A 25,141-nucleotide genomic window follows, 5' to 3' on the forward strand; every position below is an offset into this window, starting at 1 on the left:
TGGGCGGGGCTCCGTGCTCCTTCCCGGGATATCTGCGGACGCATGGCAGGTGCGTGCGACGGAACAGGTCCCGGGAGCCGGGAGGGTGTGCGCGTCCCCGCTGGGCCTGCAGCATGGGCCCGGGGCCGGGGGCCTGCGGGAGTGAGCAGGGGTCCCTCCCTTGGCCCAGCCCATCCCGCTGGCCTCGCGCAGGCTCGGCGGTCCGCCCGGGAGCCAGTCAGTCTGGCTGAGCCTCGGTTCCTTCCTCGTGTAGAAACCACTTGCATGGACAGGAGGGTCTGCCCATCCCGACGCTCAGAGCGTGACTGTCATTGTAAACCAGATTAGCGGAGGACACTGTGTGCCAAGCCTTGCATGGCCAGCTGCTCCCAAAACCTTCCCCTGAGTGCCCCTCAGGATTACCCGCCACAGAGCTCTATCTTGTAACACAAGCTGTCGTTCAGCGAGCACCGTGTGCCAAGTAGTGTCCCAAGTGCTTTACGTGGGTCAGCGCGATAGAGCCCCACAGGGATCCCGTGTGCTAATGTGAACGGATTGGAAACCGCGGCTCGGAAGGGACGCTAACCTCACTCTGCTCTGTTCTGTGACTCCCATAACTGGTCTTTTTCCCGACTGGCCCGAGTTTCTTGAACTTAGAACTGTGTTTTTGGTTCCTAAATACGTGCTGGGTATGGAGCAGACAGACGATGAATCAGACGGGGTCTTCACCCTCAAGGAGCCCCTCCTAGAGGAGAGAAACCCTTAGAATATTATAGGGCAGGTGATAAGGACTATTTCTCCATTTAACACATTTTATTCACCACCTACTCTGTGCTGAGGTTGGGAGAGAGAGCAAGACATAGTCACTACTCAGGTGGGCTTACGGTCAGCGGGGAATATAAACATTACACAAGCAAATATACCACACTGGTGAGTGTCAGTGATAGCTGAAGAGGTTGTTTCAGATATCCAGTGCAATGAGTTAGGACTCATTGGGTTAGACCCAACCTGGGAGATCCAGGAAGATGTCCTTGTGGAAGGAGTGATTTTTGAAAACCTACATCAGATCATGTCACTTTCCTACTCAGAGCTTATTGCTTCCTTTCCACTGACTTGGAATAAATCTAAACTCTTTGTCTTGGTCTTTGTCTTGGTCTTTAAGGTTCCAGTTGCTTGACTGTCCCCTCCACCATCCCCCCCAACCACCATTCTATTCTAGGTGATGTGGGATCATCAAGTACAAACGTCAAGAAAGAATTATTGGGATGTTGCATGGTGCAACTTAGTAAGTTTATTTAAGTAGCATGGGGCAGGACCCATGGGCAGAAAGGCTGCATTTTTGCTTAGTGGTCAAGAGGGAGGAAACATGCTGGGAGTATTATAAATTTTTCTGTGAATTTCTACTGATAAAACTACTTTAGCAAGATTTCTCTGGTGCTTATCATTCAGTTCAATATTAACTGTTGGTAAGATTTATAAGCAGTCATGAGACCCTTTAAGAATGCAGCAACTGGGGCACCTGGGTGGCTCAGTAGGTTAAGCTGCTGCCTTTGGCGCAGGTCATGATCCCAGGGTCCTGGGACCGGGCCCTCGTGTGGCTCCCTGCTTAGCAGGGAGACTGCTTGTCCCTCTCCCTGTGCCCCTCCCTCTGCTTGTGTTTTCTTTCCCTCTCTCACTCAAATGAAAAAATAAAATCTTTAAAAAAAAAAAAAAAGTGCAGCAACCAGCACATATCTGATCTTTGTTGGAACTATGTAGGCTAAAGGTCAACCTTCCAGGCTAAAGGTTTACATTTTTCTGCTTTCTATCCCTCGTCATAAACACGCTGGTCTTGCTTAATTTTTCAGACTCACCGTGCTCATTCTCACATTAGGACCTACTGCTGACCTCTCATCATTCAGGTTCCAGCCTAAATGACATCACTTCAGGGGTTCACTGTAACACAAGACCCCTTTTTCTTTTCCGTGTGGCACTTACCACAATCTGAATCGATCATGGTTATCTTGTTGTCTATCATCCACCTCCTCTTTGCAAAGTAAGTTCCATGAAAATGGCACTGGTACACCTCATTCAGTCCCTTTATCCCCTGTATCTGGCATGTTGTTGATGAGTCATATAAATAAAGACTGAAGGGATGTTTAAATAAGCAGAGCCTTAAAGGACTCTAGGAGTTAGCCAAGTGAGCGGGGACATACGCAGCCAGCAGATACATTCTAGGTCAAAGTCAGAACTTCCACAGAGCTAGCCCTAAGGCATAGAGAGCAAGCCGGGAGAAGCTGGATAAGTCCTGCCTGGTTGGCAGGACTTGCATAACAGGTGTGATTGAGGTTTATACTAACAAGTAAATATTTGGTCTTTGTCCTGTTCTTGGCAGAGAGGTAAAACCCTTGGTATTTCCTAAGTGTGAGAATGAGCAAGGTGTCTTTTGTTACATTGATGAAGTAACTTGGGAAGCCTTTGGATGGGTGCAGGTTCCCACGCGCAAACACACACATACAGTCCCCCCAGTCACATGATTACAGGGTTGGAACTGGGGCGCCTGGGTGGCTCAGTCATTAAGCGTCTGCCTTTGCTTGGGTTATGATCCCAGGGTCCTGGGATTGAGCCCGAGTCGGGCTCCCTGCTTGGCAGGAAACCTGCTTCTCCTCCCACTCCCTCTGCTTGTGTTCCATCTCTCACTGTCTCTCTCTGTCGAATAAATAAAATCTTTAAAAATCAATCAATCAATCAATAAAGGGTCGGATCTTTCAGTCCCACCTACTTCCCCCATGACCCCAGGGGAGAGGGGTTCAGGTTCATGCCTGTGTAATGAAGCCTCTGTAAAAGCCCACAAAGATGGGATTTGGGGAGTGCCAGGTTGGTGAACACATGGAGATCTGAGGAGAGTGGTGTGCTCAGAGAGCATGGAGACTCCATACCCCTTTCCACAAACCTTGCTCTATACATCTCTTCAATCTGGCTCTTTCTAATAGCAGGGGGGAAAAATACATATATATATATATATATATGTTCTGCAACTAAGACCATAAATTTGCTGACTTTAAACAGCAAATATGGGACAGGCAAGCTATGATGAGTTCTGGCAAGTTGGAAGAGACAAAGGGAAGGTCAGCTTTCCTTAAGTTTTTAGGGGGAAACTGGAGAGTTGTCATAAACAAAAATGTATTAGAGAAGAACAAGAGTTCAAGGTTGTCATGCTTTCTGCAGTGTGGTTTCTGCACTGGCTGCAGTGAGACAGTGAGAGATGGTGGTTAGTGCATTTATTGCTGGGGCAAGTGGTGGGGGCTCTTCCTTCCTTTTCTTAAAAGCAGGAGATAAAATTCCTATGTGAAGTATGTCCTCACTTGTTGAAATCATTCTTACCTTCCTTCCTCCTGCTGGTTGTGGAGGCTACAGCAAGTAGTATGTGTGTGAACACCCGCCTCTCCAGGGCTTCTGACTCCATTTTAAATGAGGCTTCCTTTATTTTCACATTTCCCTCTTTTGAGCAATTTGCTAAAAAAAAAAAAAAAAAAAAATCACTTTATCAAGAGTCAGGTTTCCTGCCTGCATTTAGTGGCTTTGTCCACTTTCCTGGTTGTCCCATCCCGTGTCAGAGGGAAAGTGTATAATGACTGGAAGCCATTGAGGGCACATGTGAGTGACAAGAAAGGGTAGGAGGGAGACCTCAGTACTTCCCATCTAAAATCTTTACCTTGGGGGCGCCTGGGTGGCTCAGTGGGTTAAGCCTCTGCCTTCAGCTCAGGTCATGATCCCAAGGTCCTGGGATCGAGCCCCGCATCGGGCTCTCTGCTCGGCGGGGAGCCTGCCTCCACCTCTCTCTCTGCCTGCCTCTCTGCCTGCTTGTGATCTGTCTGTCAAATAAATAAATAAAATCTTAAAAAAAAAATATCTACCTTGGGGCACCTGGGTGCCTCAGTGAGTTAAGCATCTGCCTTCAGCTGAGGTCATGATCCTGGGGTCCTGGAATAGAGTCCCACATCAGGCTCCCTGCTCAGCACAGGAGTCTGCTTCTCCCTCTCCCTCTTCCACTCCCCCTGCTTGTGTGCTCTCTCTCTCTCTGTATGTGTCAAATAAGTAAATAAATAAACAAATAAGATCTTTTTTAAAAAGGGCAGAATTAGGGGCGCCTGGGTGGCTCAGTGGGTTGGGCCTCTGCTTTCAGCTCGGGTCATGGTCTTAGGGTCCTGGGATCGAGCCCTGCGTCAGGCTCTCTGCTCAGCGGGGAGCCTGCTTCCCCCTCTCTTTCTGCCTGCCTCTCTGCCTACTTGTGATCTTTCTCTCTGTCAAATAAATAAATAAAATCTTTTTTAAAAAAAGGGCAGAATTAAAAATAATATAACAAATCCAGCTTGATAGTTCTAAACCAGGAGCTCAAACCTGAAGGTAACCAGCTAAATAGAATAGAAGACCAGGGGTCATTAGGGGTAATTCGTTGTAATCAGTGCTCTTGTTCCCTGATTTTGTGTAAGTGGGTTTCTGTTTCTCCAGAGGTGTTTACCCAGGTACCGCAGGTGGTATTTCTGCACAAATGCCTCCTTATTCGGCAAGTAGATTGTCCAAAATGCCTTTATTTTTATTTATTTTTTAAAGATTTTATTTATTTATTTGACAGAGAGAGAGATCACAAGTAGGCAGAGAGGCAGGCAGAGAGAGAGAGAGGGGGAAGCAGGCTCCCCACTAAGCAGAGAGCCTGATGCGGGGCTCAATCCCATGACATCATGACCTGAGCTGAAGGCAGAGGCTTAACACACTGAACCACGCAGGCGCCCCCTTTTTAAATTTTTTTTTTTTTATTTACTTGAGAGAGATAGAGAGAGAGAGCAGAGCAGGAGAGTGGGCAGAAAGAGAGGGAGAAGCAGACTGAGGGAGCCAGATGCAGAGCTCAATCCCAGGATCCTGGGATCATGACCTGAACCAAAGACAGATGCTTAACTGACTGAGCCACCCAGACGTCCCATCCAAAACTCCTTCAGCCAACAAGTCCCATGATCATTGTTGGGCTACTCTTGCTTTGGCTGTGGAATCAGCTACCTCTCCTAATGTAGGGTGGGATTTCGGATCGTGTGTTCATTGGCACTTACTCTGACGCAAAAGGAAAAGCCTCCCTACAGAGCCAAACCAGGAGTCACATATGCCCCCAGAAGTTCCTGGTTAAGAGCGCCATGAAGCCTAATGGGGCAGGCCAGTGGAGGCCTCTGGCTTGTTATGAAAGTTAACAATAAACAATAAACATTGACTTCCAAGTTGCCAGCTGTCTAAACATTCGTATGCCTTGGGAAATGCTGTTCCTACAAAAATGAAACCATGTGGTGCGCGGGGACCCCAACTAAGGTCTGGAGTGTGATTTATTAGCTGGAATTTCCTGATAAGCCTTTTCAAGCCAGGGATCAGAGGAGTTGAGATGATATTCCGTGAGAGGCCATCCCTTCATGAAGGGGTCTTTTATAGGAACTTTGCAAAGAGGCATAAACTTATTTGTATTTCCCTTGGGTGCAGGGAGAGAGATCACACTTACGTAAGGAAAAGAATGTGGGATTGACAGATGGCAAAAATGCAGGGATTTAACTGAGCTAGTACAGTCATGACTGGGGAAAGGCTGAAACAAGTGCGGGAGTGCTGGTCATAGTAGCCTACCTGGTAGGTGACATCTGTAGGCTTGCAGGTGTCATCTACCATGGCATTTGGGACTACAAAGAAATTGGATATAGGTTATAGGTGTCTGACATTGTGAACAGGTCAGAGCTTCTGGTGACAGGTGCAATAGTCAGAAAGCTTTCCTCCTTTTGTGGGGGATTGGGAAATGTGATTAGGGCACTATCTTTCCAAGAGAGGGCGAGGAGCATCTGGGTGGCTCAGTCGGTTGGGCATCCAACTCTTGGTTTTGGCTCTGGTCATGATCTCAGGGTTGTGAGATTGAGCCCTGCAGGAGTCCTGTCATGCCAGAAACTCTAATTCCGCCCCCTCTTTCTTCTTCTTCTTCTTCCTCTTCCTCCCCCTCTTCCTCTTCCTCCTCCTCCTTCTTCTTTTTTAGAGTGAGAATGTGCATGTGCATACAAGCAGCGGGGGAGGGAGGAGAGAATCTCAAGCAAGCTCCACACCCAGCATGGAACCCAATGCGGGCCCCTTCATGCTCCCTCTCTAATAATGATGATAATAATAATAATAATAATAATGGCCAGAGCAGCTGTGAGGAATATAGCACCTAATATATTTTGGACGTAAGACCCATTTAAAATTTTCTCCCTGCTAAAAATAGGAAGCCAGCCTGTTTCCATGACATTACAAAATTGAGCCACTCCTAAAGCGTATCTGCTGTCAGCATAAATGTGGGCAGCTGTGCCCTTGGCAAGCACGCCCACCATGGGAGGGTGTACAGCTTGGCTTGTTGCGGTGAAGTAGCCAAAGGTAATGGTGTCACTCAGTTACGTCAGAGGGATTTGCAAGTGCATATCCAGCACAACATTCGCCATTTCTACCTCTCAAATGAAAACCATCAGGGAACCATGAGAAGTCAGTGTCATCCAAAGGATGTCAGTCATCACGGGAGGGAGTCAGGAGGTGATCCGTCAGTCAGGCACGAGTAGGGAGGTGACCGCAGCGAGGAGTTCTGGGAGGAGTGGTTAGGAAGAGGATTTCACAGGAAGGGGATGACTGGCTGGGGGGTGGTGGGTGTTCAGGGGGGCCTCTACTACGTGGGGCATGGGGATGGCTATGGGGGTCCCGGGACTGTCTCCTTGCTGCCCTTAGCCAAAAGGGTGGTGGCAGGAATGGCTCTGAGGCAAGGTGACTGGTGCCACGTGTTATGTTGTTGGCTGTAATGCCCTATGGGGTCGATGGTGATCCCTGTGTTTAGGGTGAGTAACCCCAAGGAATTCCCTTCTTTTTCATATATAAAAAGAAAGTCGATCACTGGGATGGCCAAGGGCAGGGGAATTTATTAAGCTTTCTTTTTTTTTTAAGATTTTATTTGTTTATTTGAGAGAGAGAGAGGGAGAGTGATCATGAAAGAGAGAGAGAGAGAGAGAATGCACACTTGAGGACCATCGGGAGGAGGGATAGTGAGAGGGGGAGAAGCAGACCCCCTGCTGAACAGGGAGCCCGCTGTGGGGCTTAATCCCAGGACCCTGAGATCATGACCTGAGCCAAAGGCAGAGGCTTACCCCACTGAGCTGCCCAGGTATCCTTCATCCTGGTCCTCCTAACTAGAAGACCACCCCAGTAATGAACTGGAAAACCTGCCCAGTAATGAACACAGAGTTCAAGGCTACCCAAGTAGATTTGGTGTTTAAAGGAAGATCAGAATTTTCTTTAAAAACCATTTGGAGGGGCACCTGGGTGGCTTAATTGGTTGAGCATCCAACTCTTGATTTTGGCTCTGGTCATGATCTCAGGGTCATGAGATCAAGCCCTGCATCGGGTTCATGCTGAGTGTGGAGCCTGCCTAAGATTTTCTCTCTAAACAAAAAAATAAATAAATAAATAAATAATCCCCACAGTAACTCGGAGCCAACTATGATCATCGTGCGTGGGTTCATTGGGTTTCTGAGTACAAGCCTGAAGCAAGTGTGTTTGGCAGGTGTTGGGAAAGCCCTAGGAATTGCTGCTAAAGGCATTTAGTGCCTGCAGGAGCTCAATCATATAGCAAAGCGGGGGGGTAGGACTCCCATCTGTGGTTCTACAGATCCGTCCGTGGAGCAGCTGGCCCCGGGATCCCAACACACCGGGCTCGGCCACTCGCCGCGGACAAAATCCACAGGCACAGAGGCGAGTGGTGGCACATAAGAAAGGACTTCATGTCAGTGAGCTAGACACTGGGAGGACCACGGACTAGTGTCTCAGAGAGTCTCCCAAGCCCTGAAGATCCTCCCAGGTCTGTCTAAGGAGAATGTGGGACAAAGGTGGGTGGTATGTGCAGGGGGCAGCGAAGGTCTGGTGTCGCTGTCACGGGGCCGGTCAGGAGGGGTCTTGCTGGCTCCGGCCATCCTTGTCACTTGAGGGGGTAGTTTTGGTTCCCCTCACGGGATGCTCTGCCAGCTGGCTCTTTTCCAGAGTTAAGAGATAAGCTGAAAAGAAGAACTTAGTCATGTAGGAAGTACTGACCGAGGTCGGAAGGGACATCCTTCCCTCACCAGGATTACCCGCGTGGAGAGTTCATCGAGTGATGGGACTGGTCCTGGACAGCAGGCTTGTGGAATCACGGATCTGAATCTGAGAAACCCAGCTGATGTGTCACCGTCTCAGCAAATTTGTGAGGATCTGTGGGGACCGTCAGCAACTCGGAGTGTCCCAAATCTCACCTTGGGAAAGTCTTCGACTGTAGCTCCTAATTCACCTCCAGTCCAGGCCACATGAGAAATCGGGGGGTTCGCATGTGGATCCTCAGAGGGTCTGAATTTAATGGGGCGGGTTTTCATAGGTTTGGGAGAGGGAGGGAGGGACGTCCAGAGAGAGGAATGAGGAAGTGCAAGGGCGTAAAGGAGGTGGGGGGCCGTGCAGGAGGGACGGGGGAAGGTGGCTGTGAGCCCTGCAAAGATGAGTTTGTACCCTGAGACGAAGAGGACAGGAGGGGAGCAAGAGGCCTCAGAAGATTTTGTCTTCCTTTAATTGTTTGTTGCTTGGCTAATTTGGAATCATATTTTATAAAGAGGTGACTTGAGAGTCCTAAGTTTTGTTAGAAGCCTCCAGGTACCCATTAAATCGGGCATCCCATGGAGTCTGTTTAATTCTAGAGTCAGAGCTTTCTGATTAGGTTCTGAGAAAAGTTGGGGGAGGTGAGGTTGAGAGTTCCTCATAATGGCCGTTGACGTTTGAACTCATCTTTGGGTAAGTTGGTACATTTAGTCTGTCTTTTCTTTATTTAAATGTTTATTTATTTATTTGGGAGAAAAAGAGAGCAAGCATGAGCAGGGGGAGGGGCAGAGGGAGAGGGAGAAGCAGACTCCCTGCTGGGCAGAGAGCCCGATGTGGGATTCGATCCCAGGACCCTAGGATTGTGACCTGAGCCAAGGCAGACACTTAACTGACAGAGCCTCCTCTGTGCCCCTCTTGTTTCCATAGCGGCCATTCTGACAGGTGTGAGATGATAGCTCATCGTGGGTTTTGATGTAGGAAAGACGTTAGGGTTCGAAGTCAATGGCCGAGAAAGAATTCTTGAGACATCTTGGTCTTTGGAGCATTCTTGGTCCAAAAAGGTGGTTTTATTAAAGCACAGGGACAGGACCCATGGATAGAAAGAGCCACACTGGGGTCATGAGGAGTGGTCCATTATATACTCCCAAGTTGAGCAGAGGTCAGGGACAGTGTAAGTCTTTAAGGAATTTTGGAAGCAAGGTTTCCAGGACCTTGAGGGGGGTAGCTGTTGTTGGGAAAAGGTCATTTATTATTGTCTAAAAACACCTTATCCATGAGACCCTTCAGATGTATAACAGTGGGCCATATGCTTGGGGGGGAGGTGATTGCCAACATGTAACTCGGGGTTAGAGAAAAAGGAAATTTCTTTCTTTTTTTTTTTTTTTAAGATTTTATTTATTCATCCGACAGACAGAGATCACAAGTAGGCAGAGAGAGGAGGAAGCAGGCTCCCCGCGGAGCAGAGAGCCCGATGTGGGGCTCGATCCCAGGACACCGGGATCATGACCTGAGCCGAAGGCAGAGGCTTTAACCCACTGAGCCACCCAGGCGCCCCGAGAAAAAGGAAATTTCTAAAGGAATTTTTATTTAAGACTTACAGGATCCTGGGAGGAGAGGGGAGTCAGGGGAAGATTGCCTTACACCTTTAGCAAGGGATTAGCTTCAAGGCAGCTGGTTTCCTAGAGGAATGTCACTCTGCCTGTTTTAAGGACTTACCAATGGGCTGTAAGTAGTAAGGAAATTTAATAATTTTTCTTTTGCCTTTGTTTCCCACATCCATTTTGATTTGCATTTCCCTGATGATGAGTGATGTTGAGCATCTCTTCGTGTGTCTGTTGGCCGTCCGTATGTCTTCGTTGGGAAAATGTCTATTCATGTCCTCTGTCCATTTTTAAATTGGATTATTGTTTTTTTGGTGTTGGGTTGTGTCAGTTCTTTGTAAGTCCATCAGAGAAAAATAAATACCATATGATTTCATGCATGTGTGGAATTTAAGAAACAAAGCAAACAGAAAAAAGGAACAAAAAAGACTTGTAACAACAGAGAACACATCGATGGGTACCGGGGGGAGGGGGAGGTGGTGGGGAGATGGGGGAAACAAGTGATGGGGATTAGGGAGCACACTTGTGCTGAGTACTAGGTCATGTATGGAGGTGTTGAATCACAAGATGAAACACATGAAACCAGTATAGCACTGTGCTAATATACTCAAATGCAAATAAATGAGTACGTAAATAATAGTAAAGCAGACAAGGAGGGACTATAGCTTTTTTTTTAAGATTTTATTTATTTATTTGACAGAGACACAGCGAGAGAGGGAACACAAGCAGGGGGAGTGGGAGAGGGAGAAGCAGGCTTCCTGCTGAGCAGGGAGCCCCATGTGGGGCTCAATCCCAGGATGCTGGGATCATGACCTGATCCAAAGGCAGACACTTAACAACTGAGCCATCCAGGTGCCCCAGGACCATAGCTTTTAAACCTAAAACCTGACGGGGTCCCAAAAAGAGGACCCTCCTGAGAGAGTGTGGAGAATCAAAATCCCATTACTCAAAATCTGGGGTGCCGAAAAGAAGTGAGTGAGTGCTTCAAACAGATCCTGAATAAAGTCGGGCACGGAATCTGAGACACTCTCCAAAGGGGTGAGCACGAGGCCTCCACGCAGACGCCTGGTCCCGTGGGGTCCTCTTCTTCGGATCCCACTCTGGCCGCCAAGTAATATAAACTTTAAACAGAGCAAAGAACATCTCTAAGTGGAAAAAAAAAAAGAGAGAGTTTATTCAGGAATTGCAAAGAAATTGCAGTTCAGGACAATTCCCTGTGACAAATCGTTGGCAAGTCGGAAGAGACAAGGGGAAGGTCAGCTTTAATTAGGTTTTAGGGGGAAGTGGGGAAGGGTTGAACCCAAATTCCGTGGAGAACAAGAGTTTGAGGTTTGTAGTGGTTTCTCATCGGCTAGAAGGGGTGGTTGGTGGGTGAGCCCTTGCTGGAGCTGGGGGTGGGGGAAGGCACCTTCTTTTCTTTCAAAGCAGGAAATGAAATTCCTACGTGAAGAGTGGCCTCCCTTGTCGTGATAACTCTTCTCCCTCCTTTCCGCGGGTTGTGCAGGCCACAGCAAGTCATGCATGTGTGAGAGCTGCCCTTTCACGCTCCCTGACTCCATCCGAAATGAGGTTCCTTTCATTTATTTCACAAATTTGTAATCATTATGTTTCTCTTATTCCCTGTCAGCAAACACTTTTGGAAGTGCAACTCCCAGAAAACCTGTCTTATCTGTCAGCGCAAGAAAGATTAAGGATAATGCAGCTGATTGGCATAATTTAATCCTGAAATGGGAAACCCTCAATGACGCGGGCTTTGCTACTGCAAACGGCATTGCCAACCTGAAGATCCGGTTGAGGTGAGTGTGTGTGGAGGTCCTTGTGTTCTAAGCTCCGCACCCTTACTGATCAGGCACGAGTCTGCTGGGGGTCTTTCAGGGCAGGAATGGGAGTCCATGTCAGCATGAGCGGATGACCTCACGTTGAGAAGAGGAGCAAGTGGTAAAACGATGTGCACACCTATCAACTGTGCATGTCCATTTTAAGCACAGAATGGTGCTACCTACTGTTCGTGTTTACGTCTGTATATAAAATTATGGAAATGGATTGGAAGGACGGGCCCAGTCGAGAAGCTCGCCCCTTCAGAACGGGTGAGCGCCGGGTGGGAGGTCAGCAGGATTGGACTTCACAACCTTGTACTTTGTTTCTGTGATGCTGTGATGGACAGTAAGAGCGCTCCTTCTCTGGTCTCCCTCCCTGTCCTGGCATACAGGTCCGAAAACCCCTCTGACTTCCCAATGGATAAGGGCACTAGGAGCATCCTCTGTTCTAATATCTGGTCTTTTGTCCTCCAGAATGATCCAGGTGAAAGGAGTGTCCTGTTCTTCATAACATGTCCCTTCCAGTCACCCCTGAGTTCAGGCTAGGGAGGTGACTTCTGGCCAGCCCCGTGGGAACCGAGCAGGGGATTAGAGATTTTCAGCCCCACCCCTTCACCCCACCTCCCAGGGAAGGGAGAGGAGTCCCCAGTGGCCAGTGATTTAGTCAACTGTGCCTACCTAACAAAGCCTCCGTAAGACCCCAAAAGGATGGGGTCGGGAGAGCTTCTGCTCTGGGGAACGGTTAACACTTGTCCCTGCGGAAGGGTGGCCCCCAGACTCCACAGGGACCAAACCCCTGTGCTCAGGACCCTCCCAGACTTTCCTCTGTGCTCCTCTTCATCATGCTGTTCTTTCGTATCCCTTAATATCCTTTGTCATGAAGCAGCAATCCAGTAAGGAAACCATTTTCTGGAGTTCTGTGAACCACTCTAGCAAATCCTTCAGATCCAAGGGGGCGGCTTGGGGGAACCTCTTACCCACGGCCCATTAGTCAGAAACACAGCTAACACCTTGGACCTGCCGTTGGTGTCTGGAGTTGAGCGGGGACCGTCTCGCAGGGCCGAGCACTGACGTGTGGGATCGGACACTGTCTCCGGTAGGGAGTGTCTGCGTGGACACTGCGAGGATGGCCATGGACTATGAGGCCTGCCTGGTGTGGAGAAACTCACTCCCTGCCTTTGGTGGGCAGGTGTCAGAAGTCAGGGGGAGGATGGAGAGTAGCGGAGAACTAGGAGTGTACTTTTCCTTAGTAATTTCTTTCTGTGTGTTTTTTTAATTAAATCATTCTTCACTTAAGACCAAGTGGTCTTTTTAAAAATATGATTATTTATTTATTTATTTGACACAGAGAGGTAGCGGGAGAGGGAACACAAGCAGGGGGGAGTGGGAGAGGGAGAAGCAGGCTTCCTGCTGAGAAGGAAACCGGACTTGGAGCTTGATCGCAGGACCCCGGGATCATGACCTGAGCCGAAGGCAGATGCTTAACAACTGAGCCACCCAGGCGCCCCGTAATTTCCTATTTTTTAGATGTTTTATTTATGTGTTTATTTGAGAGAGAGAGAGTGAGCAGGGGGAGGGGCAGAGGGAGAGGCAGAGGGAGAGGGAGAAGCAGACTCCTTGCTGAGCAGAGAGCCCTACACAGGGCTCAATCCCAGGACCCCAGGACTGTGACCTGAGTCAAAGACAGACGCTCAACCCACTAAGCCACCCAGCCCTCCCTGCCAAAATGTATGTACTGCATGGAGCACTGGGTGTGGTACATAAACAATGAATCTCGGAACACTGAAAAAATAAAATAAAATTGAAAGTAAAAACATAAAAAGACAAAGGAGTCCTGAGAAAACTGTTGGCAGTTGCCAATTCTGATGGGAAGGTTGGCCTCGTTATTCTTTGCACTTCCTGCATGTGTAATTTCTTATCTCAAAGTTATAATTCTGTGTTCCTGTGTCATTGTCCATAAGGGGACTACTGTCCCCTGGTTCTGGCCCATTCCCGCAGCAGGTCTCACGCGGTCTGCCCTCTCCTGCCTCTTCCTGCCGAGGCCCACTCGCCCTCCTGCACTCGGAGCTGAGACTGTCCTGTTTTCGTGCTTCGTCGAAGTGTTGTGACCACACTAGGTTAATTTCATGCCCCACAGGCCACAGCCTTCGGTTTACCAAACAGTTCCCAGACAGTGAACTCTGGGGAAATGGTCACGTCGCCTTCATGTTCGTACACCCAGCTCGGAGCCCTAGGCCAAGGGCACCACGGGGCGGCCTTCAGCCGACTCCCTCCAGCGCAGAGCAGGTGGGCGTGTTCCTTGGGCTCAGTAATGCATAATAAGGAATAATAATGAATAATAACTAATAAGGAATCCTGTATCGCATCCACATGAAGTACACCTGGGCCAAATGCCTGACACCCTTATGTGGAGATTGTACTTTCTGGGCTCTGCCGTAAGGAAGCAAGGTGCCTTTCAGGGTGTACTTTGTTTCCACTCTTTTCCCTTTTCTCCAGGAGTGAAGATAAGACAGAGTTACAGAGCAGCAGCCCGACTTCTGGGGAAGATGCGGACAAGACGCTTCCAGAATATAGCAAGGAGCTCGAGACGCTGTGTGAGGAGCTGCAGACCACCTTGGAGGCTTTGGTGAGATCCAGAGCCCCTGGCACCTGGGCTTGCAGCCACCGAACCCCGGGGAGGGGGGTGGACTTGGGACTTTCTCGGCGCTCGGCAGGTGTGCACATGGTGGGAGACGCTCTCCCCCAGACGCTTGCCTTTCCCTCCTCAGCCTCCTCCACTTGCCTCCAAAATCTCAATGCCCCCAGGGTGCTGTCCTAGACCTTTGTTCTTTCTGCCCCATGTGCTGTCTGGGTCCATCTCACCCACTTCTGAAGGCTCTGCTTGGTAAATATTTTGGGATTTGTGGGCCCTACCGTGCCTCATCATCACTGGGCTCCCCCATGTAGTGACCCAGAGGTGGTGCAGAAGCGAATGGCGGCCTAGCTGGAGCGCAGGGGTGCGTGAGCACCAGCCTCCAGGGTCCCAAATAGACCAGGCTGGGCCACTCACCACTGACAAGATACATAGGCAGAGAAGCGAGTGGTGGGGGCACAAGAAAGGACTTTGTTTCAGTGAGGCAGATACCGGGAAGGCAGCAGACTAGCGTCTCAATGACCCTCTGGAAAGTGCTGGAAAGACTTGCAGGTTTATGTAAGGAGATGTGGGACAAAAGTTGGTGGGTACGTGCAGGTGGGCGGTAAAATGTTGATCGTGATTGCCGGGTTGGGGGCCAGGGTCACACGGAGTCTTGCTGGCTCTGGGCAGTTGTTGTTGCTTGAGGGGATAGTTTTGGTTCCTGTCACAGGATGTCCAAATGGACGTAGTTCAGGTTTCTGTCCGTGTGGCTGTGTTCCAATAAAACTTTATTCATGGACACTGAAATTTTAATATCACATAATTTTGATGTGTTGTAGAATATTCTTTTTACACGGTTCTCTGAAGCATTTCAGAATATAAAACCCATTCTGAGCTCTTGGGCCATACTAAAGTAGTGTGTGGGCTGGCTTCGGTCTGTGGGCCCTGGTCTGGCCCACGAGAGATGTTCTCAGTGTGTAACGAACTAATGACTGGTTCCATTAGCAGTACCCACCGCACCTGCCACCAAACGTAGACTTAGCTCCGCATCTCCTCGCTGGGCACAGACTCGAACTTGGGTCACTAGAACTTACCCATGAACATGGAAAATCTTTATCTTTTAATCTTAGATGAAAATGTTTCTGATCTTTGACATAACTTCTTGCCTGTGAAACAGAATATGTGGAGTGTAATTATGTGGAGTGTGATTGTATTTCTTCAAGATACTACTTGTTCAGATTTAGGATCCCAACTGTTCCAAAGCTGTCGGTTTAAAGAAGTTTTTCAGGAGGGGCACCTGGGTGGCTCAGTCAGTTAAGTGTCTGCCTTTGGCTCAGGTCATGATCCCAGGGTCCTGGGATGGAGCCCCACATCGGGCTCCCTGCTCGGCGGGTAGTCTGTTTCCACGTCTCCCTCTGCCTACTTCTCCCCCTACTTGCGCTCTCTCTGTGTCAAATAAATAAATAAAATCTTTAAAAATAAATAAATAGAAGACTTTTTAGGAAAGAAAGACTACCTTTTTTCTTTTTTTTTAAGTAGGCTCCACACCGAGCATGGAGTCCAGTGCGGGGCCTGAACTCACAACCCCGAGATTAAGATCTGAGTTGAGATCAAAAGTCAGACACTTAACCAACTGAGCCACCCAGGCGCCCCAACACTACCCTTTTAGACACATCAACTGTAAGATGCATTATGGTTTCAGGAACACTAAAATGAGAAAATAAATGTTTGAGGACATTTTGGTAATTTGGCCTTTTATGATCGAAATCAGTAGTGTCTTTGGGATATTTAAGATGCTTATGGGGCTAAATAGCAAAGAGTTTCCTCCAAGTAGATGATCAGGTTTCGGTAATCATCCTGTTTTGTGTTCTGCCTTCCCTTGCCCGGGGCTTGTGCTGGGGTGACAAGCACTTGCCCTCCACAGGCTGTCTGAGCAGGTAACAAGACAGGCGTCAGCGACTCCGTGTCTAGGCCCCGCTCAGGAAGGCGGGAGAATTAAGGGTGTGGGCTACATGAGGTCCGTTCTCTTTGTTTGTCTCTATGTTTGCGGCTGTGTCCCTGGCGAGTAAGGTCCGGACACGGAGCTCCTGGCCAGCGGGGAGCGGACACAGGCCAAATAAGCGATTGAAAGGGACAAAGTTCTAAGTTAGGGAAAACTGCCCACTTGTTTTGTTTTCTTTTTCCCAAACGAACCTGTTTGGTCATGGCAAGTATTTGTTTGGGCCCCTGGGTGGTGCTCTTGGTTGAGCCTCTAGTTCTTGGTTTCGGCTCAGGTCGTGATCCGAGGGTCGTGGGATGGAGCCCCGTGTCGCGCTTCTCACTCAGTGCAGGGTCTGCTTGAGATTCTCGCGCGCTCTCTCTCTCTCTCTCTCTGCCCCTCTCCCCATGCACGCTCTCCCCTTCTCTCTCTGACTCTCCCTTTCTCTCTAATAAAAAGATCTTTTAAAAATACATACTTTTGTTTGAACAAAAAAGCAGGTGCATGTATTGTTCCTAAAAGAAACCGGGTAGCTGAGTTCCAGTCTTAAAATAATGTGAACAGCCCAAAAGCCAAGCACATGTGCTGCTCCGTCAGCTGCCCTCCAGCCCCGACAACCATGCTGCCTCCCACCGTTGCCTCTCCATCCCTCGTCCTCTTCCAGGAGAAAGCCTGTCATAGAAGCTCAAAGCTGTGTTAGAACGAGAAACATTTTCAACACATACTGATGTGACTTATACAAAATGTAAAAAAATCTGAAAGGAATTTGTTTTCAAATGCCACTTGGCTCTGGTTAGAGCACACGCTGTCATCTGTCACTGTAGACGTAGGCCCCGCAGGAAGAAGTTTCAGAGGGGAGGCCGATGGGGAAGAGTGGGGAGGGGGGCTTTCATTTCAGGCACGCCAAGAGGGATTGGCTTTGTCTGTCTGTCCTACGCTCACCCACCCTCCAGTGGTGGGCTGGTGCCCTGGGACTCCGTCCTCTGCCCCACTGACCTGCATTGAGGAGAGACAGCGTGGTAAGACGTTAGTGGGGAGAGTCAAGGTCCAGAAAACCCAGCCAGCAGGCTCGGTGAACTGAGCAGCAGCAGAGGAAAGGTGGGTCACGTGCCCTTGGTCCCTCTGACCCGCAGCACAGGCCCAGGGTGAGGCAGGCCAGGAAAGTAGCCGCTGGGTTGTAGGTGGCCACCTGCTTGTGTCAGCCAAGTTCCCAGGACCTTCAGATAAAGCCCGGGCTGTGTCCCTGACAGCCAACAAAATGATGGGCCCACCCATCAGTGCAGACAGAGACAGCATGATGCGTGTTTGGAGCCGGGTGGGGGGGGCAGGCATTATCAGGGAGAAGCAATTGGAGGGACTGGAGTTGTAGCCCAGGAAAGGGGGAACCAGCAGACAAAACAGCCGCCATCACAGCCAAAAGGTTATCCAAGAACCGAAAAGGGTTAACTGGTTTTCTGAGGCCTCTCAGGGGACAAGGGAGACCCTGGTACTGGCAGAAGCTTTGGCTCCCACCAGGGAACAATGTGACAAGTCCTGTCCGGAGCTGGAAGGGGCTCCTGCGGAGCTGGTGTAGCCCAAGGTGGGAAATGTGCGCCCAGAGGGCTGGACGATGCTTGCTCCTGGGCGGAACCGCACCAGCGCTCGCATACCTCACTCTTGGGCCTGCTTCACAATTCGTATTAATCCCATCCTGTTCATTAACGTTTTTCTGTAATACAATTAAAAATCACATTATATAATCACTTCTCAGTCTTTTGGCTAAGATCAAGTGTAAAATCACATTATACACACTACCTGGGTATTGCTTCCCTGCGGAAGTCTTTGAGCCTGGGGCTGACTCCCTTTTTCCTAAGAAGGGAAGTTTTCTTTCTTTCAAAGGCACCTCTGGAGCGGGAGGGAGAGGCACACAGGCCCAGGCTAGTAGCCCGGGGGGAAGACAGGCTGCACCGGGAGTGCTGCCTGCCGGGTTGCTGATGCTAAGACCCGGTGGCTTTGGGAAGAGGCAGATACTCTGGTCTCTACAGTCTCCCAGGCCACAGTGTCCTGCTTCCGTGGATTTATTCTCTATATTTTTTGTTGACACCTGATTTTTTATGAGGGAGAGTTTACATAAACTCTTAGGAGGGAGAGGTGCATAAATCAGCCTGCACCTCCTTTCAGACGTGCCCACCCTGTGAATCACAAATTTGAACGCCACGTCTGTCGTAATTCATGAGGCAGTACTGACATGCTGTTACTGAATGAAGCTGCAGTCTAGTCACATTTCCTTCCTTTTTCCCTACTGCCATCTCTCCACCCCAGACGCCACAGTGAATGTAGTCACCATGTCTGCTCCGGCTCCTTGTGGCCGCCACAGTCTTATGGACTTACCTTGTTTTTTCTAACAGTGACAGTTTTGAGGACAACAGGTCAGGCATTTCGCAGCTGCCCCTCACTTGGTGTCTGTCGGATGACTTTCTCATGATTTTGCCAGGGTCATGGGTTTTTCGAGGGAGACCGCAGAGAGGAGGTCTCATCATGTCCCATCAAGGACATGGACTGTGACCACGCCCATAGCTCTGGGTGTTGACCTTGACCACCTGGCTGTCAGGTTTCTCTGTAAAAGAAGCTCCTTTCCCACTGTCCACCCAGCCCGCACTGGGGAAGTGGGAAGTTCCGCCCTTCCTCCTCAAGAGCAGAACATGTACGTAAATCATGTCTCTCGTCCCCCGCCTGTGAATTACTGGACCATTCATTTCTAGCAGCGGGGACTCATGGTTACTTGTTCTCCACCTTGGGCTGTCAGAGAATACTGCTTTATTTTTGTCCTCAGATTGTCCCTGCTTTGGCCCATAGGAGGTCCGTTGGCTCCTGTGTCCCCTTGACATGCTTCCATCATTGAGTTTTTGGTTTGGGTTTTTTTGAACACCTCCTTACTTCCTAGCGTTTCAAGACATTCTAGGCGCGTCTTGTGTATTTCCTGCCTCCGATCAGCCATTTCCCCAAGGAGCCCTCGTTTCTCTGATTGGAGGATGGTTTTAGAAACATGGTCTGGGTGCCAGCTGTCAGGCCCTGAAATCCTCTGTTCTCGGGAATTGATTCTGTTTTGAAGTGGTTTGGAAAGAAGTTCTTGTTCTGTTTTCAAAACCAGAAGTTAATGGAATAAGGCTTTTCATATTGTTTGTCCTGTTCTCTAGCTTTTGGAGAGAATGATTTCCCAGACTTGGCTTTAAGTGTCTTTAATGAATTTGACTGTGGCAGGGGGCTTTGAGGCACCATTTCCCTAACGTGGATGAACGTTTTGCAATTTGTTCTGTGGAGGAGGCGTTCTGAGGTTGCGCTGGGAGTGGGCACCTCCGTGTGTGCCTTGCCGGCTCAGGGCTGCCCACCACGCATGGTCTTTTTCTCTGTTGACGACCAAGCTGTGCACGGCACTGCCGGCCGGTGTCCGGCCTCCAGGATTTTCCTTGCTCTCCCAGTCATCTTTAAGCTTTTCTTTGAATTAGGTGGCAGGATACAGAGAACGTGGGATGGCATGCCAAGAGACGTGGGTCAGGAAGCGTGGTGCAGGGGTGCTGGCTTTGACCTTCCCTAGCTCAGCAGCCCTGAGAATTGTCTCCGCTATAATGCAGAAATGCTGAGTCCTATCTTTTGGTGTGGGGCCACGTGAAAGATCAAACTTAAAAAGATTGGGGAAAGGAGCATAGTCCCTTAAAAATCAATGTTAGCTGCTCCCTCAGCCTTACTCCTGGGTCTTTTGCTATGAAGGCCCAGGCATTGCCTGAGGGTACAGGACGGAGCACACGTCCCTCCCCAGGAAGACTTTGTGCTCTCCTGGGGCCTACGGCTTGAGCTGACAGTCCATGTCAGAAAAATAAAAAAAAAATTAAAAAAAATCAATGTTAGCTGAATTTAGCACACACCACATCCGGCGTAATCGGAGAGTAGGGCCAAGTGTAAGGAATTCAGATTTTGACAATTTCTACATCTCTGTGCATTCACGCCTGTGCACATGGGGTGAAGTATACATAGGGGTCAGAAATGTGGTTTTAGTGGGTCTGTGCTGCTCAAGTCTGAAATCTTAGTTACTTGGCCCCTGTGTGTAACAAATCTTTCCATAGCGCCAATGGGTACTTCAGAAGTACTTTGTCCTTCTCGCCGCCATGTAAGCAGTTTGTCAGAGCGGACTGTGCTGGCTTGTCTGTGCAGCGGGGATGGTGTCCATGTCCCCTGCAGTGGCCGGGCTTCCTACAGAGGCCACCCCACCCTGAGGCATCGTCAATGTCCGCTCTCCCCACTTCCTGTGTCAAGTGTGTGGGGCTGCCTTTCATGACCACTGTTTTGCAGATAAGGAAACCGAGCCTCGAGGTTTCAGTAAACTCAGAGGCAGTTCGTAAAAGTCAGAAATGAACTCATCTAATACCCTTCCTCCTGTCATCCCATCAAAGCAGAGCCTGCCTTTTGATTCCTCCAGGTCTTGGGGCTAAAACATTAGCGCCTTCAGAAATCTTAGGGAAGTGGGACTCATCAAGCTTTCTCTCTCCAGCCCGGAAAGCCAGGGCTTTTTTCTGAAGTAATCTGAGTTAAAGAGGTCGTAGCCACTGTCTGCCTCCAGCTGCCTGGAAATGTGCGGCGCGTGGAGTGAACAGTGTTGAGTTATTGGACTTTGGGCCTCAACGGACTTCTGCCTCTTAGCTTCGAAAGCTTTTACAGTTACTGAATCTGAGACTGCAGTAGATTGGACATAAGCTTCTCATATTCCCAATTAATATCTTTTCAGGCCAAAATACAGATGAAAATGGAAAAGCTATCCTCGACCACCAAGGGGGTTTGTGAGCTAGAGAACTACCATTACCGGGATGGGAGGCCTCGCCCCCCACTATTTCACACATGGCCCACAGCCCATTTCTGTAAGTAGTTCTCTCTGCACTGATTCTCAGGAGTAGAAATTATGAGAGCATTTGTGTTCTTTAGATATGGTACTTGAAGAACCTAACAGAGTCTGAAATTCAATTCGAGAGGATCCATTGGAAGGAAAGGAGATTGGGGGCATCTTAAAATGGGCCTTTCTTCTTGCCTCTAATAATCAGCAAAGAATATTAAATGTAATTAGAGACACATGAAGCAAGGTGCCCTTATTAGCCCTTTATTGTTTTTTTAAAAAGATTTTATTTATTTATTTGACAGACAGGGATCAAAAGTAGGCAGAGATGCAAGCAGAGAGCGGGGGGAGGGAAGCAGGCTCCCTGCTGAGCAAGAGCCCAGTGCAGGGCTTGATCCCAGGACCCTGGGACCCTGTGACCCTGGGACCATGACCTGAGCCAAAGGCAGAGGCTTAACCCACTGAGCCACCCAGGCGCCCCCTTATTAGTCCTTTAAAACCAAGTGGTCAAGGCGCTTAGCTGGCTCAGTCCACAGAGCCTATGACTTTCGATCTTGGGGTTATGAGTTCAAGCCCCATTTTGGGCACAGAGATTACTTAAAAAAATAAGTACATAACCTTAAAAAAAAAAAGGGTAGAACGAATTCCACTTGCTTCTGTGGAGACAGATTTTTTTTTCTTTTTTAGAAAGATAAGGTTTTGGGGCACTTGGGTGGTTCAGTCACTTAAGCCTCCAACTCTTGATTTCAGCTCAGGTCTTGATCTCAAGGTCATGAGTTCAAGCCCAGCACTGGAAAAAAAAAAAAAAAGATAAACTGAGGTCAGTTCAACCCCCCAGAAGAAGACCATGGAATGTTCTGGGAACATGGAATTCATTTCTTAAGTTCTACAAGATCAGGATTACTTTTTTTTTTTTTTTAAGGTTTATTTATTTTAGAGAGAAAGTGAGCATGCACGTGAAAGCAGGGGAAGGGGCTGAGGGAGAGAGAGAGAGAAGCAGACTCCCTGCTGAGTCCAGAGCCTGACATGGGGCTTGATCCCACGACCCTGAGATTGTGACCTGAGCCAAAATCAAGAATTGGATGCTCAACCGACTGAGCCACCCAGGCGCCCCTCAGAGTTACCATTAGCTTTGTTAGTTCAAAAGAAGGGCCTAGTTATTTGTTACCGATTTGAGACCTCACTTTTTTTTTTAAGATTTTATTTATTTATTTGACAGAGAGAGATCACAAGCAGGCAGAGAGGCAGGCAGAGAGAGAGGGGAAGCAGGCTCCCTGCTGAGCAGAGAGCCTGACGCAGGGCTCTACCCCAGGACCCTGGGATCATGACCCGAGCTGAAGGCAGAGGCTTAACCCACTGAGCCGCCCAGGCGCCCTGAGACCTCACTTTTAAGTAAGGAAGAAAAGGGTAAAACCATTTGATGTGATGTGTTATTGGAACACTGTCAGTTTGAGGTGAACCTACTGTTTATAATCATCGCGGGACCCAAGAGTTGAGCAGAGGCTAGACTTACTCATTAATTTCATGGCCCTTATCATGCCCACTAACATTACTGATGGGTACGAGCCCGAGTGACCCAGACCCCCCCGGTCCTCCTTCATCTCCGCACTGTCACCGAGTCTAGTTTTCAAAAAGAAGCTTTCCAAAGTGGCGCCCACCCCCAGGCAGGAGCGGTTCTGTGACTTTGTTGCCTCTAAAGAGAGAGATTCGTTTCAGACGAGGTCTCCCGCAAGCTGTGCGACATGTACCAGAAAGAGCTTCTCCTGAAGCGCACAGTCACGGAAGAGCTTGCACACGCCGCGGACCACGACCTCACCCTGAGCTACCTGTCAATGTGGCTGCACCAGCCCTATGTGGAGACCAACAGCAAGCTGCTTCTGGAAAGCATGCTGCTCGAAACGGGGCACCGGGCCCTGTGACCTCCCAGCATGGCCTGGCCTGAGCCCCCAGGCTCCAGACCCCTGGCTGCTTCTCTGGCTCCCGTGATGGACGGTCTTTCACGTAAGACCCAGTGCTGTGGCGCAGCCGCCCTCCGGCCTTAGTGTCTTCCGGACTGGATCACTTTAGTGGCTCCCCGTGGCCTGTCCCGACACTAGACTGCTGGGAGCCATCCTCCCCGCCATGTCATCCGCGCCTGTTGTGAAACTGTCACCCAAGAGGACTTCACGAGAAATAAAGGAGTTCCCTACCAGGATGATTGTGTCATCTCGTTTTTGTTAATTAGCCGTATTTATATAGAAAACCCCTGGTTCGGTATCTTTTACTTTGTACCTATCCGTTATTTAAATTTCTCTGACACAACGTTGGTTTTGTAATTACAGCTGACATGTAGAATCCCATAGAGCTAACTGAGTGAGAGAGACCGGCTCGTGAAAACTACCTGCAGCCGTCGCCTGTGTTTGCAGACTGAGGATGGGACAGGCCACGGGATTCTTCTAGGCACAAGCACTAGGGTCTGACAACGTCCGCAGCCCAACCCTAGGGGCTCGAGTCTACCATTGGCTTCCCGCAGAACTGTGAGGAACTTGGTGCTACAGCAGGGATGGGGTACGTGACCCAGGATGTGGCCCTTCTCTCATGGAGGCTGCAGCGTCCCAGCAACAGGGAAAGAGGCAAATATTCCAGTAAAGACCGTACACGACAGGGATGTCGTTTGGGAGAAAGTGAGCCTACCTCGCTGTGCAAAGTGTTGCGTCAGAAAGCACTGAAAGGCAACACTTCCTAGCGTCTCCTTCCTCTGCCCCGGGGCACTCGCTGATGGCTCACTACCGTAAAGGCCGCCCCTCACACATCTCACAGCCAGGTAGCCCGCGGTTAGCACTTGGTGGAAAGGGTGTTCTGTTCCAGGCCGCCCTGCCCGGCAAGCTGTTGTCAGGAGCCCCAGAGGCAGGTGGGCAGGACTGGGCCCCCAGATCCACTGGCAGTTTTTTTATGCTTCGGGCATACTTAAAAAAATAAATGCTCTTCAGGGCGCCTGGCTGGCTCAGTCTGTGGAGTGTGCGACTCTTGGTCTTGGGGTTGTGAGTTCAGGCCCCATGCTGGGAGTACAGCTTACTTAAAAAAAAAAAAAAAAGGGCAGTGAAGGACTTGATACTGTGAGCAGGCCTTTCTAGAACATTCCATGGGTTCTTGACACTTTATCCCCAGACCCCCAAGTGGTCCAGGGGAGGCCATGAAAAGGGTTGACTTTGCAAAGGACAAGCAGACATGAAAGAGCTAAGGGACAAATTATCCGGTGGCGTTAGTCCAGAGATGCCTCACGAAACGGAAGAGGCATCAAATTAAAGGAAGACCCCTCTGGTGGTTGAATTTGCTGAGTTCTGCACTCACTACACCACAGTGAAGTCTCCAGAGAGCTGACGGGCTTCTAAACCTAGAAGGCCGTTGACATGGTTCTCTGCCTCCAGGTATCTTGCCAAAGTAGACAGCCAAGGAGCCTGCAAAGGGCAAGTCCACAGAAACAGGCCTGGGGAAGGGTTCTGGGGGCAATTCATGGTAAGTACATTTCATTAAAAGGAAGAAAAGAAAAAAAACAGCTTCCAGGAAACCCAAAAGCTTATATGAAAGCATCGAAGTGGTCACAACATACCACACTTTCTAGTCCTAAATAATGTGACCTGACAGCGCTGGTCACCGAGTACTCCTGGAGTCCTGCCTTTGTGGCCCACAAAAGCTGGTCCTTCTGGTTCCCTTGCCATTGGGGGTGACCACAGGGCAGGTTCTGGCCACGGGAGGGCAGCCCTCCCTTCGGTTCCCTCTGTCTGAGTTGGCCACTGGCAGAGTTTGAGATGTGGCTGCCCTGCTGGGTTCCTGACCTGGCTGTGCTGAGGCAGTGCTGTCCCCGGCCTGTGAGGTACACGTTGCACGAGGAGACATATACCTCCGTTGTTTGAAGCCGGCGAGGTTCCAGGGCTGTTACTCCCACCTCTCCAGACTGACCCACAAATGTTCTAACCGTCCTGGGAGAAGGGGTTCGGCAGAGACCGTGGGTAGTCCTTCCGTATTCTTTGCTTTATCTGGGTTTTAGCCAGCACACGGCTACCAGCTTAATAGGTTCCAGAACCTTCTTTGTCACCAGCTGTGGCCACATGACTGAGACGTGCATTTGGTTCTCAAAAGTCGTGTGTGCCCCTCCTGCCTCTCACATCTTGCGGGACG

At 49.5% G+C, this 25,141-nt stretch overlaps 1 protein-coding gene and 1 non-coding gene across 2 annotated transcripts; both read left to right on the plus strand.

The window, feature by feature from the left end:
* The first annotated feature begins 27 nt into the window (after nt 1-27).
* Nucleotides 28-23,177, plus strand: CINP (cyclin dependent kinase 2 interacting protein). Its single transcript, XM_032839575.1, has 5 exons — nt 28-49; nt 11,341-11,509; nt 14,027-14,156; nt 20,882-21,011; nt 22,700-23,177. Exons 1-5 carry the CDS (start codon nt 43-45, stop codon nt 22,900-22,902), a joined length of 639 nt encoding a protein of 212 aa, XP_032695466.1. The 5' UTR covers nt 28-42; the 3' UTR covers nt 22,903-23,177.
* Nucleotides 19,833-19,962, plus strand: LOC116856315. The gene has a single exon (XR_004380524.1). It is a non-coding gene; the product is annotated as a small nucleolar RNA SNORA49 (small nucleolar RNA).
* Nucleotides 23,178-25,141: the final 1,964 nt, after the last annotated feature.

Source organism: Lontra canadensis, unplaced genomic scaffold, assembly GCF_010015895.1.
Source record: "Lontra canadensis isolate GAN:19392208 unplaced genomic scaffold, GSC_riverotter_1.0 scaffold108, whole genome shotgun sequence".
Lineage (NCBI taxonomy): Eukaryota > Metazoa > Chordata > Mammalia > Carnivora > Mustelidae > Lontra > Lontra canadensis.